The sequence below is a fragment of the Microcaecilia unicolor genome, chromosome 3 (assembly GCF_901765095.1).
Source record: "Microcaecilia unicolor chromosome 3, aMicUni1.1, whole genome shotgun sequence".
NCBI classification, from domain to species: Eukaryota; Metazoa; Chordata; class Amphibia; order Gymnophiona; family Siphonopidae; genus Microcaecilia; species Microcaecilia unicolor.
Window position 1 is genome coordinate 138,851,385 of NC_044033.1, and position 17,640 is coordinate 138,869,024.

At 45.0% G+C, this 17,640-nt stretch overlaps 1 protein-coding gene across 1 annotated transcript in view; it reads right to left on the bottom strand.

Moving 5' to 3' along the window:
* Positions 1-17,640, bottom strand: part of RYR2 (ryanodine receptor 2) — a 908,577-nt gene that overhangs the window by 196,390 nt on the left and 694,547 nt on the right. The window contains 2 exon segments of the mRNA XM_030194683.1: positions 5,846-5,925; positions 9,913-10,012. Of these exon segments, the coding sequence (XP_030050543.1) occupies positions 5,846-5,925; positions 9,913-10,012 (180 nt within the window).

The window sequence follows — 17,640 nt, forward strand, 5'->3', positions numbered from 1 at the left end:
TCTTCCATGTCCAGCATTTCTCCTCTCTCCCCGCCAACCCCTCCATCCATCCATGTCCAGCAATTCTCCTCTATCTTCTGCTCTGCTCTCCTCTCCATCCATTTCCAGCATTTCTCCTTCCTCCCCTGCCATCCCATCCATGTGGATCTCCTTCCTATCTTCCCTCCCCTCCATCCATGTCCAGCATGTCTCCTCCTTTCCCTGCCCTGCCCTCCCCTCCCATGTCCAGTGATTCTCCTCTCTCCCCTGCCCTCCTCTCCTATCCAAGTCCAGCAATTCTCTCTTCCCTGCCTTCCCCTTCCATCCATGTCCAGCAATTCTCCATTCTCCTCTCTCCCCTGCCCTACTATCCCATCCCCTCCATGTCCAGCGATTCTCTTTTGCCCCCTATCCTCCCCCTCCCTTCAATGTCCAGTGACTCGCCCCAGCCTCCACCTGCCCCCGAGATCATTCAAACCCCAGCCCCATTTGCCCAGCCCCCCTTGCCCATACACACATACACCCAGGCCCCCTTGCCCACACACACACACCCCCAGCCCCACTTGCCCACACACACATACCCCCAGCCCTACTTGCCCACACACACACCCCCAGCCCCACTTGCCCACACACACACACACACACACACACACCCAGCCCCACTTGCCCACACACACATCCCCCAGCCCCACTTGCCCACACATCCCCCCACACACACACACACACCCCCAGCCCCACTTGCCCACACATACACACACCCCCAGCCCCATTTGCCCCCCCCACACACACACCCCCAGCCCCACTTGCCCACAACCCCCCAGCCCCACTTGCCCACACACCCCCCCAGCCCCACTTGCCCATACACACACACCCCCAGTCCCACTTGCCCACACCCCCAGCCCCACTTGCCCATGCATCCCCCCAGCCCCACTTGCCCACACATCCCCACTTGCCCACACACACACACACACCCAGCCCCACTTGTCCCCCCCCACACACACACTCCCCCAGCCCCACTTGCCCACACACACACCCCAGCCCCACTTGCTCACACCCCCCAACCCCACTTGCCCACACACACCCCCAGCCCCACTTGCCCATACACACATACCCCCAGCCCTACTCGCCCACACCCCCCCCCAGTCCCACTTGCCCACACCCCCAGCCCCACTTGCCCATGCATCCCCCCAGCCCCACTTGCCCACACATCCCCACTTGCCCACACATCCCCCCAGCCCCACTTGTCCACACATCCCCACTTGCCCACACACACACACACCCAGCCCCACTTGTCCCCCCACACACACACACCCCCCAGCCCCACTTGCCCACACACACACCCCAGCCCCACTTGCTCACACCCCCCAACCCCACTTGCCCACACATCCCCACAGCCCCACTTGCCCACACATCCCCACTTGCCCACACATCCCCCAGCCCTACTTGCCCACACATCCCCACTTGCCCACACATCCCCCAGCCCCACTTGCTCACCCTCCCCTGCTCACTCCCTTCTGTTTGTACCCCGCCGATCCCTGCCTCTAAAACTTTTATTTTTTCGCGAACCGGCAGACAAGAAAGAAAACAAACAACACACAGGCTTGCCTCCTTCCATCGCGTTGGCCGCTGCGTTTCCTTGCATTCTCAGCGCGTCCCGCCCTCGAGGAAAGGAAATGACATCAGAGGAGGGCGGGACGTGCTGAGAATGGAGGGAAATGAAGCGGCCAACGTGATGGAAGGAGGCAAGCCTGTGTGCTGTTTGTTTTCTTTCTTGTCTGCCGGTTCGCGAAAAAATAAAAGTTTTAGAGGCAGGGATCGGCAGGGTACAAACAGCAGGGAGCGAACAGGGGAGGGTGAGCAAGTGGGGCTGGGGGGTGTGTGGGCAAGTGGGGATGTGTGGGCAAGTGGGGCTGGGGGGATGTGTGGGCAAGTGGGGATGTGTGGGCAAGTAGGGCTGGGGGGATGTGTGTATGGGCAAGTGGGGCTGGGGGGGTGTGTGGGCAAGTGGGGCTGGGAGGTGTGGGCAAGTGGGGCTGGGGGGTGTGGGCAAGTGGGGCTGGGGGGTGTGTGTGTGGGCAAGTCCCAGAAAAAAGGTGCCGGTACGCCGTACCGTTGTGTACCGGCACAAAAAAGGCACTGGCAGTAACAGCTCAAGAAGTAATTACTTTTTAATGGCTTCATACTAATGGCAACACCAGCACATGGCCATTAATACAAAAAATAGAAAATCAGTCATTTTATGGCCTAAGCTCTCAGGAAAAACCTGCACAAGGGTGGCTAAGGGTACTTTTGCTGCAGCTTAGTAAAAGGGCCCCTATGTTTTCAGCACAGCTGTTTCTAAAATACCACCAAACTGTGAATGCCCTGACTTTGGACATTCCAGTTCCTATCTCAATGCTCTATGCAAAATGTGCCAAGTATGTAACCAGACAGAGCTGAATATCAACAGTGCCTGAATAAGCTTAACCAGACAACTTTCATCATTATGGAGGACTGTCTTACAATTAATTTGATATTTTTATCCAGTTAGCTTTATCTGGTTATATTCTGTGGTATCTGTTAACTTTGCTACTTGCCATGGCACTAAATACAGCCCCCACATCTTCTACATAGAATTAATTTCCTATAATACATACATTAAACCGAACTATTATCAACTGAGGGAGCCCTTTTAAAGAGCGGCAGTAAGCCCAAAGCAGGCTTACCACTTGCTCTTTCGGGACTACTGCAGGCCCAGCTTTGTAAACGGGGGGGGGGGGGGGGGGGGGGGGGGGGGGGGAGGGGGGGTCTGATAATAATGTTAATTATCACAACCTGTTGTTCTTTTAATTCTTTTATTTATTTATACAGAGTGTCCTTTCAATTACATTTTTACATAATTTACAGATTGATAAAAAGTTGACCAAAACAAGGCAGGATGGCTTATTCTGCTACTTACGACCTTTTTAGGTAGCATGGCTTAGAGTTACTATATGGCTCCAAAAAAAGGAGGACAGATTGAGCCAGTCTGGGTTTTACTTCCATTGCTTTCAATGAAAGCAAAATCTGGACTGGATCAATGTGCCCTCCTTTTTCTGGAGCCATATGGTAGCCCTAGCATGGGTAGCAAGGTGGTATCATGTCATTTGTTAGAGGAAGGGATTCATTTCCTGTAGTTTCACTGTTACTGATTGCTTGATCATGTTCTTATTTGAGATTGCTGAACAGAACTGTTTCATGGTTTTAACATCTCTCTATATAAAACGCACCTCCAACGTTCTAATGAAGCCTCTGTTAGCCAACATTCTAAAGTGAAGGGGGTGAGATCGCATTGTGTCTGCCCCACCCACGCGTCAAACGTGATGACGTCGAGGGTGGAGCAATGACACTCAACCAATCGCAACGCTCGGCAGCGAAGCGTCAGGGAAGGAGGCGGCGCTCTCGACGTCTAGCCTTCCCTTCGCTGTGTTCCGCCTTCTTCTGACGTCAAGGATGACGTCAAAAGAAGGCGGAACACAGCGAAGGGAAACCTAGACGTCGGGAGCGCCGCCTCCTTCCCTGACGCTTCGCTGCCGGAACCGGCACGGAGGTAAATTTAAAAACAAGAAAAAAAAAAAACAAAACAACCATGTTGGGGGGGAGAGAAGAGGGTGGCCACTAAAGAACAACAATGGGAGCGGGAGGGCAGGGGAGAAACGACAGCATGGATGCGAAGGGGGGGGGGGGAAGAAGAGGGCGGCCCAGGCTGGGACATGGGAGAGAGAGGAGCATGGATGCAAGGGGGGTCATGAAAGGGAGACAGGGGACTTGCTGCAAAAAGATGAATGGAGGCGGCAGGGGACAGAGGAGCATGGATGGGCATGGATTGGGATGGCAGGGCTCAGGAAGAGAGGGCAATTGCTGGAAAGGGTTGAATGGAGGGGGCAGGGGACAGAGGAGCATGGATGGGCATGGATTGGGAGGGCAGGACTCAGGGAGAGAGGGAAATTGCTGGATAGGGATGAATAGAGGGGACAGATGGGCATGGATGGAAATGGATTGCAGGGCAGGCCTCAGGGAGAGAGGGCAATTGCTGGATAGGGAAAAATGGAGGGGCCAGGTGACAGATGAGCATGGATGGGCATGGATTCGAAGGGCAGGACTCAGAGAGACGGGAATTGCTGGATAAGAATGAATGGAGGGGACAGATGGCCATGGATGGATATGGATTGCAGGGCAGGCCTCAGGCAGAGAGGGGAAATGCTGGATAGGGAAAAATGGAGGGGCCAGGTGACAGATGAGCATGGATGGGCATGGATTGGAAGGGCAGGACTCAGGGAGAGGGGAATTGCTGGATAGGGATGAATGGAGGGCACAGATGGCCATGGATGCATATGGATTGCAGGGCAGGCCTCAGGCAGAGAGGGGAATTGCTGGATAGGGATGAATGGAGGGGCCAGGTGACAGGAGCATGGATTGGAAGGGCAGGACTCAGGGAGAGGGGAATTGCTGGATAGGGATGAATGGAGGAGACAGATGGCCATGGATGGATATGGATTGCAGGACAGGCCTCAGGCAGAGAGGGGAAATGCTGGATACGGAAAAATGGAGGGGCCAGGTGACAGATGAGCATGGATGGGCATGTATTGGAAGGGCAGGACTCAGGGAGAGGGGAATTGCTGGATAGGGATGAATGGAGGGCACAGATGGCCATGGATGCATATGGATTGCAGGGCAGGCCTCAGGCAGAGAGGGGAAATGCTGGATAGGGAAAAATGGAGGGGCCAGGTGACAGATGAGCATGGATGGGCATGGATTGGAAGGGCAGGACTCAGGGAGAGGGGAATTGCTGGATAGGGATGAATGGAGGGCACAGATGGCCATGGATGCATATGGATTGCAGGGCAGGCCTCAGGCAGAGAGGGGAATTGCTGGATAGGGATGAATGGAGGGGCCAGGTGACAGAGGAGCATGGATTGGAAGGGCAGGACTCAGGGAGAGGGGAATTGCTGGATAGGGATGAATGGAGGAGACAGATGGCCATGGATGGATATGGATTGCAGGACAGGCCTCAGGCAGAGAGGGGAAATGCTGGATACGGAAAAATGGAGGGGCCAGGTGACAGATGAGCATGGATGGGCATGGATTGGAAGGGCAGGACTCAGGGAGAAGGGAATTGCTGGATAGGGATGAATGGAGGGGACAGATGGGCATGGATGGATATGGATTGCAGAGCAGGCCTCAGGCAGAGAGGGGAAATGCTGGATAGGGAAAAATGGAGGGGCCAGGTGACAGAGGAGCATGGATGGGCATGGATTGGAAGGGCAGGACTCAGGGAGAGGGGAATTGCTGGATAGGGATGAATGGAGGGGACAGATGGGCATGGATGGATATGGATTGCAGAGCAGGCCTCAGGCAGAGAGGGGAAATGCTGGATAGGGAAAAATGGAGGGGCCAGGTGACAGATGAGCATGGATGGGCATGGATTGGAAGGGCAGGACTCAGGGAGAGGGGAATTGCTGGATAGGGATGAATGGAGGGGACAGATGGGCATGGATGGATATGGATTGCAGGGCAGGCCTCAGGCAGAGAGGGAAAATGCTGGATAGGGATGAATGGAGGGGGCAGGGGACAGAGGAGCATGGATGGGCACACACACACACACTCTATCACACTGTGTCTCACATACACACTTGCACACACTCTCATTCTCACACACACACTCTCTCACAAACACACTCTCTCTCTCACACACTCACACTTTCACTCTGACTCTCAAACAGTCACTCTCACATACACTCTCCCAAACATACACACTCCGAGGAAAACCTTGCTAGCGCCCGTTTCATTTGTGTCAGAAACGGGCCTTTTTTACTAGTCATTCCATAAAAGCAAAAGGAAACTATACCTGCTGAACTGTGGAATTTCCTCCATTTAAAATAGCAATCCCAAGTTTCAGAGTAGATGCAACCATTGGACTCATCTGACCTTTAAAATATATAAAAGCACATGTTAAATGTATATCGCAATGGTGTTTTGGATGCACTAAGGAGATGTTGCAAGGTATGTTCATACTTTATAAAATTCTCACCAAAAGCACCCCACTACAACGTGGTCTCATATGTATATTAGAACATATTTGTTCTAAGTCCGAAGAAAACCTTTAATTTTTTTTTACTAATCAACTTTATTAAAGTTTTATGAACCAAAGTACAAAATCAAATGAGAAAAACATAAACAACAATAGAATAAAACATCCCCAACTACCCCCCACAAGTGGTTACAAAAGAATCCAAAAAGCAAATTATTATCCACTATAACACAGCAAATAACAATACTGGAAAGGTGGTGCCTAGCTCCAAGGATCAACACTGCAAGGTATTTAACAGTCCACTGCGTAATGTGGCTGTCAAGGAATTTAAGAATGGAGTCCACACTTTAACGTGAGCTATCTTTTTTTGAGTAGTTCCCATAACTGAAAGGTGCTCCATAAGGAGCAAATAGTGCATTTGATTCCTCCAGTGACAGGGTAAATGCTATGTTTCACTACCAAACAACATCTTCGCACAAATAACACCTGCTCCTCACTGTGTAAGTCCAAGTTGTCATCTAGATCCAACACAACTTTGCAGACTTCAGCATAGTATGTTGGACAAATCATTCAATATGGTTCCAAAGCTCAGCCTCAAAATGGGCAATCTCTGAACAAGACTACCAACAATGAATACTTAGGGCAGTTTGCAGATCTAGTAATTTTATGCACTCGGCTGGGACTCATATATAGTCGATACAGTACTTTATAATGAGTTTCCCAAAAGGAGACAGATTCAGTCAATTACAATGCCCCAGACACTCCTTCCCTAAATTCACTAGGAGTGCACTCAATAGTTATGTCTCAGATCCATTGATTTATAGTGTGTTGAAAGGGATTATCTATATATTTATCCAGATATGCTGAATAATACACACCAACAAGTCCCTTCTCCACTGCGTCTTAAGGACAATATTGGCAAAATTTTTCAGTGGTCCACACATCATGAAAATCATGAAGTATTGACATAATGAGCGACCTGTAGATATAAATAATGATCCATCGCTCGGAGATTATATATGGTTTGTAAGGACTCAAAAGGTATCATCACTCTGTCACATTTGTCTAATAGTCTTAAGCCCTTTATCCGCCCAAAGGCGAAAACCCAAACCACTCATACCTGTAAGAAAGTCTCCATTCCCCACCAATGACAAGTATGGAGAACATGCATAAGGTAAGCCAAATCGCTTTCGACTTTGTTTCCATGCCAATCTAGCTGAAGTAATCACAGCATTAACAGGTAATTTCAAGGGGGTGAGGCATTTCACATGCAAATATAAGGCAACTTATAAGGACGTACCATCTGAGATTCTAAAGTCAAGTTACAAAACGTACTAGTGCCTATCACTCAATCTCGAAGTATTTTCATTATACAAACCACATTATACGTCATAATATCTGGTAATCCCAATCCTCCATCCAATTTAGGAACCATTAATAATGTGCGACTCATGTGAGGTTTTTTCCCCACCCACAAAAATTGTGTTGCCAATTTGTTCCAAAGTCTCAAATCCTTATTAGGGTCCAGTCAGTGATTGGCATTATCCAGATAATGCTATTGAAAAGCTGACCACCTCAGCACAATACGGGTGATGAGTTAAGGCAGAGTCCAGATAATTTTCGGCAGCCACCTTATAGCTGGTTACTCAGCGCCACTATTAGGTATGGCCTAGTGCTGAATATCCAGGCATAAATTTAAGCACTGCAGTCAGCATTTGAAGTCACCCATTACCGTGGTATTTAAATATCAGGGGGTTAGTTATTAAATGGGCCCCACTGTCTAAGAAGGAGATGTTGTAACACATAAAGCCATTTTGGCAACAAAATCATCTTTATCAATTGTATCCTCCCTATAAGGGTTAAGGGCATGTCTTTCCAGTGTTCTAATAAAAGTTTCATTTGGGTCAACAAAGGCTTAATATTTAAGACATACAAACTATCCAAACATCTAGGGATCAAAAGGCCCAAGTGTTTGAAATGCCCTCTATCTCACTGTAATGGGAAGGGGTCGGGCCAGCGACCCTCTTTATCAGCTTTAAGGCACAACACGGTCGATTTAGTTAGGTTAACATTCCAGCCAGTAAACTGACTAAAGGTATTAAAAATACTCCAGGACTGTAGGTAAAGTTCTAACAGGATGGCTAAGAAAGAGAAGAAGGTCATCTGCAAATAAAGCAGCTATCAACTTATAAGAGCCTACATGAATATCCTCTACCTCCCGTCCTGGTTCAGTTTCTGGACCAATTGTTCAATACAGAGAACAAACAGGGTCGAGGACCATAGACATCTCTGGCAGGTACCACATTTGATGGAAAAAGGGGCAGAAAGGACTCCATTGACCAACATTTGCACCCACGGTCTCTGATATAGTAACGGTATCCAACTCAATATATTTCCAGGTATACTAAAAGCTTGGGGTACAGCCCACAGATAGGGCCACGCAACACTATCAAATACCTTTTCAATATCTAAACTGACTAAAGCTGAATCAATATGCTGGCATTGTGTTTTTGCAATTGTTACGAGGCATTATGAATATTGGAAATACTATTTTGACCCTGCACAAAGACCCTTTGCTGTGAATCCACTAAGTGGGGAATAATAGTATCCAATCTATTAGTAATCAGTTTTGCATAGATTTTCAAATCTGCATTAATCATCAAGATTGGCCTGTAAGACTGCATCTGCTCTGGGTCCTTACCCGGTTTGGGAATAGCTGTTATGAGGGCCAAATTTAAATGTGGGGGAAACTGTCCCACCACCAATGCTGCATCATACACTGCTGCTAAAGTGGGAATAATATGATGACACAGAGAAGTATAAAATTCCAACGGCAGGTCATCTGGGCCTGGGGTTTTGCTATTAGCCAACTGCCCAATGGCCTTCTGTATCTCCTCTCCCTTCAAAGGAGCATTTAATTGAACCAACTCTCCCTCCATTAGGGATGTTATGTCATGAGCAGCTTACCAATACCTGCCTTTAGAAAATAAGATCTCAAGAATAATCCCAGTAGTGCACAAATGTTCCTGTACAAAAGGGCCCTTTTACTAACACGCAGTAGGGCTAACGCATGGGAAATAGTGTGCACCAACTTCAAAATTACCGCCAGGTGTCCGTGCTAACCTGGTAGTAGTGTTGATTTGGTGCGTGCTACCCATGCGTTAGCCCTACTGCACCATGTTACAGAATACGCTTAGCGAGTAGTATGTGTAAATTCTAATTAATGCCAAATAGTGCTGGTAATTGCTTGTTAACATCCAATTATCAGCATTGATTAGCTTGTTAAATAATTAAGTTACACGCATTGTTATAGAATATGCTTCAATTTATGCATGGAAATTAAGGTGCCTTATATAGAATCCTGGGGAATGTGCATTAAATCACATTAAGACAGATTAGTAAATGAGGCTATAAATTTATAGAAAATCAAATCTTTCTCCTAAAAGATCTGCTATTTAAAAACTTCACGCAATACACTTGAAGACTTTTTGTCATAAATCTGCTCTTTTGTTTCTGATCTATGGTACTACAAAACTTAGTACACAGAAAGTGAATTGAGGTACAAAGTGAAATTTAAAATGCCATCTATTAACATAAGGTTGTAGTGATAGATGCATGCCTAACAACAACAGCAGCAAACAGAATCCTATTGATTCCTTGACTTCCTGTAGACTTGCCAATGCTTGCCACTTTTCAACAGGCACTAGTAAGTAGAACATTCCAGAAGTAATCAAATATTATCATCAGTAGAATATAACACACTTCTTTGTTTCCTACATGGTAGAATCCATCATACTGTAGATATACATCGACTCGATCTATTTGCTTAGAATAAAGTTTACTCCATTACTTAGCCAATGATTAATGCAGAGTTGTTTTCTTACCTTTACAGGCACTGATCATTTGCAACACCATTTCAGCAGCTCCCCGGTCATGCAGTCTAGCTTGCTGGTACAGCAGTTTTTGTTTTTCCACTTCTTTTTCCTGAAGACAAATCCCAACCATTTATTCTGTAGATTTCAATAAGTGTCAGCTTGCTAATGAATGAAACTTCTACAGCTTTTATTTATTGTTTAGTGTGCAGGCTGCACTGCAACATTATAAAATTGTTCAGCATATACTTTGCTTGTTAAAGAAAAAAAACAAAGCTAATATTTTGAACCAACATAGTTCCTCCTGGTGCTTTTATTTTCTTGATGTACCAAAACTAAATACAGGGTTTATTGTACTGCCTTACTTACAAATTTGTCTCAACACCTGTATCACAGAATGTATGACTGGCTTATGTCCAAGTACAAGCTTTTGGCATTATGGTTTAGCCAACAATGTTTTATTGTACTTTTTAAAATTGTCTTGTACATTATAACCATCATATACCGCTACTCAACACATCATTTTTGAGTGAAAATTGTGATTATATGTGAAGATAAGAAAGTTTCAGAAGGGCAGCTCATTAACCGTAATATTGCCCAGCTCCATACTTGATAGTAAAGCTGCTGAATTAAAGCAGCTGCTCTTGTATCTGCCCTTGCCACACAGCCTACCACAGAATCATTGACTGGATGCAATGTGCCTTTATATTTTGATAACTGCATGGTGCTGCTTCAGCAATGAATGCACGCAGATGCTGCAAATCATTTAAATTAGTGTGAAAAAAATGTAGAAAGTAACCTAAGGAGAAAATATAAAGGCATAGCAAAGTCATAGCTCATTTGGGCAATCACAAGATTTCCTTGCTTGCATCTCAGTTCTGAGGACAACTAAGCAGCACAAGGTGGAAAATGGAGGTTGCATAGGACAGAAAGCCCATCAGAAAGTGTGTGTAAAGCTTAGTTCATGAGTCACAAGACAGTCCATTACTATCATGTCCAAAACATAAGCTGCAAAACATGTATGATCTAACAACTGGAACAGCTGCAGCAGAAGTAGTCAGAGTGACAGCTTTGCTGCCTTAAACTTTCCATTGTCAGCAATACAGAAAAGACACCCAAAGATGGAGGAGATTAAAAAATAAAGGCTTGCTATTTACAAGGATGTGAAAAAGCAACCAAGAGAAAAAAACAAACAAACAAAAAACCAGAGAAATAATGAATTTTTATGCAAAAAAAAGAAACCTCTGAAAGCAACTAATGCAGACATTTATTCTGTTACCAGGGAGTTCTTGCAGAGGCTGGCAAATTTGTTTCTTAAATCTTTGAAAATATTGTGCTGTGGAAACAAAATTCAACAGCATTTTTTGATACTACATTGAGGGTTTGTTGTCCTGTTATCATTGTCCTTGTATAATAGAAATTAGGTATAGGGGTTAGTTATCAATGTGCACAACCATTAAGATATGCTGTTTACCACTAAGTCGTGCTACTTCAGCACCGGTCCCATTTTAAGCAATTAAACCTGGGGCCCTGTTTACTAAGGCGTGCTAACGATTTTCGCGTGTGCTAAAAATTAGTGCATGCTAACGCTAGAGACACTCATATATTCCTATGGGTGTCTCTAGCATTAGCATGCACTAATTTTTAGTGTGTTCTATAAATGCTAGTGTACCTATAGTGCGGCTTAGTAAATAGAGCCCCTAGTTACTAATAACTTGGGTTAACAATAAAATACCCAGTGTTGTTTAAAGTACTAGACCAAAGTATTTAAATATAAGTAAAAAGAAATGTATATTTTAATACTTAAGTAAAAGTGCAGTGAAGAGCACATTAAAAATTTACTTAAGTGAAAGTAAAAAAGTTATTGCCTAATGTGAAGAAACAGTGTGCTTTAAGTCTGTAAAATGTATAGGATATTTTCCTGAATTATGTCTTGAAGTGCATTTCTCCTATTTGGCCACCAGGTGGTGTTGCTTTGTTGTAAGCTGTTACAGAAAAAAAAACCAAATGTTCTCTCTTTTAGTTTAACACAATACAAGAAGCAGTATATTTTTGAAACATTGTGTTCTGGGCTCTGATTGGCCTGGTGTTTGAAGCTAACTAGCAGTTACTGGTTTTGAACTCAGTCTTAGGAAGAAAAGAGAGCAGGATCTCTTTGCTGAGGCTCAGTGAACAATTATATGTCCTGATCTTCCCAGGTACTGTTTAGACAGTATACAAATGTTTACTTTGTTTTCTAATGTGACTCAAATCCAGAGAGACACAGAGAGCTGACTGGAATTTTCTTTTATATACCATTAAATTCTTGCGGGGTAGGGTGGGGACGGGTTAAATTCTTGCAGGGACGAGTGGGGACAGGTTGGGATGGGTTAAATTCTTGTGGGGATGGGTAAGGACGGAAAAGATTCCAGCAGGGATGGGCGGGGATGGGTAAGATTTCTGTCCCCGTGCAACTCTCTAGTCTGCGAGTGCTTTCTGGAAACTGTGGGACCACTGGGAGTGTGGCCTCCAGTAACCTAGAAATCACTGGGGATAATTTGAGAGTGGAAGACTCACCCAAAGGCAGTTGTGACCAAGTCGGTGGGAGGAGGTTGCTAGTGTAGAGCAAAAGTAGAAGGTGCAGGCGGATCTGAGCTGTGCTAGGGATAGACCTTATAAATGGCTGCGGGGTAACCCCAGGCAGGTGGCTAGACATTTCGTGACACCTAATATAATAGTTTTTGAGTAAAAAGTAAAAGCATCATGACTACAATGAATGCAACTATTGCTAAAATTGTTATCCTAACAATTTTATTGCTCTACAATTCAATGCACTTTGCTTTTAGTAAAGCTAAATTCTGAAAATGATTGTTACTCATGCAAGTGTGTTTGTAATTCATTAATCAAGCACAGCTAAAAAGGTGTTCAGTAACTGCACTAGCAGGAGGTGGATTGTTCTATCTCATATAAAGTTCCTTCAAATCAGGACAGGCTGCAATATTACTGATGTCTTCTTTCTGGGTCTGCAGGTATTGATTAAGGGAATCTCTGTCTGAAACACTTGACTTCCATATAGCAAAGAAAGATCCAAGCCTGAGAGATTATGTTCTAGTAGTGCCTGTTCAAAAGAGAGTCGTTGCCTACATGTGCTAGTGATTACACTACTAAGTATAAGAAGTAATAATTGTACAGAAGTCCTCATTAACATACATTGCCCTTGAAAAGATTCAGGGGTACAAGCAGATGGGAAGAGGCAATTGTTACCAAGAGTCCTCTTCATGTAAAGATCTCTCCAGCTGGCAAAAGTACCAATTAATACAAAACATTGCTAGTAATGATTTTATTCACTTTCCTATGTACACTGCAGAAAGTTGTGGATCCCTGCAGGCAATATGCAGATGTTATCTCCAATTTAATTTAATATACCATTTATAGTCTGTTTAGCCATCTAGGCAGTGCAAGGCAGATTACAATCTCAAAAGTAAACAGCTAAATTTATACAAAATAGAGCATAACTTATATATAATATAAAAAGCTAACAATCATCACCAGGGCTGCAGGCTGAATTAGACCTGCATATTCAGTATGGAGCCTTATCCGGCTATCGGCACTGAGCATCTGGATCATCAGCAGTCACTGGAAGGTATTCGGGTACCACTCCTGGAACCCAGATAACTAACTGCATAGTTAGGACTGCTATTTATGTGGCCCTATTTGCCTGGTTAATTATCCGGTCACTTGCACTGAATATCAGTGGTGCCTGGATAACTCCAGGATCTGCCACTACTGCACTTCACCACTAACGAGATAGTGTCACTGTGGTCAAACATAATATTAAGTAGCACACTGAGTTAAATGGTGCTGAATATTATGTCCAACCCATTCAGTGCTATTTAATCAGTTAGGAACCTCTCCATTCTGGTTAAACAGCACTGAATAAAACTACCCCATAATCACTAACAAAATTAAATTCATCCCCAAAAGACAAACAAAGGGGTGGGGGGCTTCTGTACGAAAGTGCAGTCATTTTGAAGAGCAGGCCGTGCTGGGCAAGAGCAAGTGAGCATTATTTCTGCCTGTTTCCCACTAGACCACCAAAGAGCCACAAAAGGAGGCCAGGTGTGGGGCTACCAGGTTAGGGGGGAGGCTGCAGTCAGCTTACATTTCCTTTGGGGGGTGGGTGAGAGGAGAGATCATAAGAGGGGATCAGAAAAGAGAGCCGCCAGACATTATTGCCTGCTACATATACGCAAACCAGGTACCAGCTGATATTAAAACCGGTGCTTGGTTAACCTCACCACTTAAAGTTAGAATAGCCTTTTTTCTGTCCTAGGGTTACGTGGAGGGGCATAATCGAACAGAAACGCCTATCTCCATGGGCGTTTATCTCCGAGAACGGGTCCGTGAAGGGGTGGGCCGAACCGTATTTTCGAAAAAATGGACGTTTTTGAGCTGGGAGTTTTTTTTTTTTTAACGATAATGGAAACTAAAAACGCCCAGCTCAAAAACGTCCTAATCCGAGCCATTTGGTCGTGGAAGGGGCCACGATTCGTAGTACACTCGCCCCCCTGATATGCCAGGACACCAACTGGGCACCCTAGGTCAGTGTGGTGGACTTCAGAAAAAGCTCCCACATGCATAGCTCCCTTACCACGGGTGCTGAGCTCCCAACCCCCCTCCCCCAAAACCCAGTACCCACAAATGTACAACACTACCATAGCTCTTAGGGGTGAAGGGGGCACCTACATGTGGATACAGTGGGTTTTGGAGGCCTCCCATTTACCAGCACAAGTGTTACAGGTAGGGGGGGATGGGCCTTTGTCCACCTGGCTGAAGTGCACTGCGGTACCCACTAAAAGTGCTCCAGGGACCTGCATACACGCAGGCCTTTAGGACTTGTTACTGCTGTATAACATTGGCACACCAGTTTACACCTGAAGACTAATCTCTCCGAAAACGTCCTTTATTGGAATAAGCACGTTTACTCACAGTTAACTGCAGATCAGAGGTTGTGCCCCACCACTGGCAACGAGTCTCCCTGGTAGTGAGATTAGCAGGTCAGAGCTGGCAGAATGCTGTACAATGCCCTCTTTCAGCCACATTCAAGATAAGAACTAAGTTCTCTAACGTGGCTAACACATGGAAGGGATCTAAAACTGGCTAACAAAAATGGCCACTACCTCATCGACTACCGGAAACACAACAGGGCACACTCTGACCCAGTAGGCAGGGGGAAAAGCACCATGGGAGAAGAGCCTACCAACTACCAACATCGTGAGACTGTAACACAAGCTAATGAAATCACGGAGCCCAATACCCTACACCCACCACAATACAATGCTGATGTGACCCTGTAGTGCACCCGAGAGCCACATCTGACCCAAGGAAAGGCTGTAAGAGGATCGAACATATTCTGCTGTCATGGAGGTGGGTAAGGCATTTGAGGGTGGCATACAGGCTGGAAAAAAAGTTTGTAAAGTGGGTTTTTTTTGGTGGGAGGGGGTTAGTGACCACTGGGGAAGTCCGGGGAGGTCATCCTCGATTCCCTCCAGTGGTCATCTGGTCAGTTGGAGCACTTTTTTGGGACTTGTTCGTGAAAAAAAAGGGTCCAAAAAAAGTGACCCAAAATCGCGGTAAAAACGCGTTTTTTTCGATTATCAGCTAAAGACGCCCATCTCTCCTCAGCTGCTAACCACGCCCCAGTCCCGCCTCTGACATGCCTCCGACACGCCCCCGTGAACTTTATTCGTTTCCACGACGGAGTGCAGTTGGAAACGCCCAAAATAGGCTTTTGATTATACCCGATTTGGGTCGCAATATAGGCATTTTTCTCTTTCGATTATAAGCAGGCTAGTCAGTTAATGGACTAAATATCTCCGCTAACTGGCTAATTTGCCACTCCACCCCCATCCACCCTTAATCTCACTGGATAGGGGATGGCCAATTAGCGGCAATATTCAGTTGCACTGTCCATTACGTTCCACCAAATATCCCTGGTTAGCCATGTCCAAGCAATTTAACAGCCAGGAGCCTCTCCTGGTGGTTTAAATCACTTTGAATATCTATCAACAAACACTAAGAGGGTAATATTCAGCCCATGATGGTCAGAGGTGTTTAAACCTCTGACCACCATGTCTGCACTGAACACAGATAACCAATATTCAGACCAGTGTGTGGTTAGCTTACAGATAAAGTTAGGACATAATACCCCATCAAAAGTCAATGGGTTGGATATTCAGACCACAGGAGGTAGCCGGGATGCCTCCATGCAATATCCAGGAGTATTTTGGCAGGTTTAAATTTAACCAGCCAAGCTAATATTCAGCACTGGCTAGTTAAGTTTAAACTGGCCAAATATATACTTGCAATTTTGGCCACCAAACTTAGCTGGTGATGCGCTGAATATCAGCAGATAGCCAGTTATATCGTGCAATATAACTGGCTATCCACTAAACGCTAACCGGCAATATTCAATGGGAGATAACCGGCTAGCTCCCACTGAATATTGCTGGATAACCGATTGTGAGGGGGATTATAGAACTCTGCCCCTCACCCTTAAAGATAGTCCTTAAGGTAATCTGAGCCACCTTAAACCCACTAGTCCTGCCAGGGAGAAAGTGAGATGGGAAGGGTGGAGCTGAAAGGACAGGAACCAGGAAATACTTGTGAAGTAACAGGCCTCAGTTTTGGATTAATAAAGCGCTTACCTTAATTTTTCAACAATGTCTAGCTGGGTCATTTGAAGGCCAACCCTCAACCCTTGCTCACAATATCACAACAGTTAAGTGCCATATATACACATACACATATATACACATATATACATACATGTTTTCTTGTTTATTTGTGGGGACTCTATATGGTATATCGGATATGGGAAACATGCTCATATATTATAGGGTGGCAAAATCAGGTCAAATCAAAATTTTTCTGGATACACATTTTATATATATATATGCCTTTATTTTAATTCCTATTTAGACCATATAGATTCATTGGTATATATCCCTCTGATCATTCTGCATTTTTTTTTGAATTGTTTTTGAAATTATGTCTATATTTTTTTTATAATTTTATATATATTTATATATATGCTTTTATTTTAGTCTATCTCTAAACTATATATATATACTGTTATAGTTTTTTTGATGTACAATTTTTTATCATTGCTGTTTTTTTGAACTTATGTTTTTAAATATTTATTGTTTTTAGACTCCTGAGGCAGGCCTTTGGCCGAAACATAGTTTCTGTGTCGAGTCATTGAATAAAGTGGTTCTTTGAAATCTTATCTCCCGTTCTCCTGGAGTCATTGGTCCACTTCCCACTCTCGCTGTGCTAATAGGGATGAACAATCACCCTGAAGCAAATTAGGCAGACAATACGATTTGGAGCCTTTTCTATAAAGGAAAGTAGACACCTACACTATATACAGTATGTTCGAGTCTATAAGTTAGGTGTAAACGTTTATGCCAGTCATAGAGCTGATGTAAATGCTTGCTCCTAGATTCCGGAGATGTGTGCATATAGTCTATAATTAACACATACAGAGTATTGCCCATGCTCCTCCCAGGCTCTGTCCATCTGAATGTCCATTTACACACTACATACAATCAAAGACGTGCTTGATTTCAAAGTAGCACGTTTTCGGCACTGATCCCTCTAAGCTGTGCAGGAGTCTTCTACCTACAGCCCTGTCAGTGGGTGGTGCTGTTTCACTATCACATTTTCAATAGTGAGGGACAGGCAGGACTCCAGGTAATC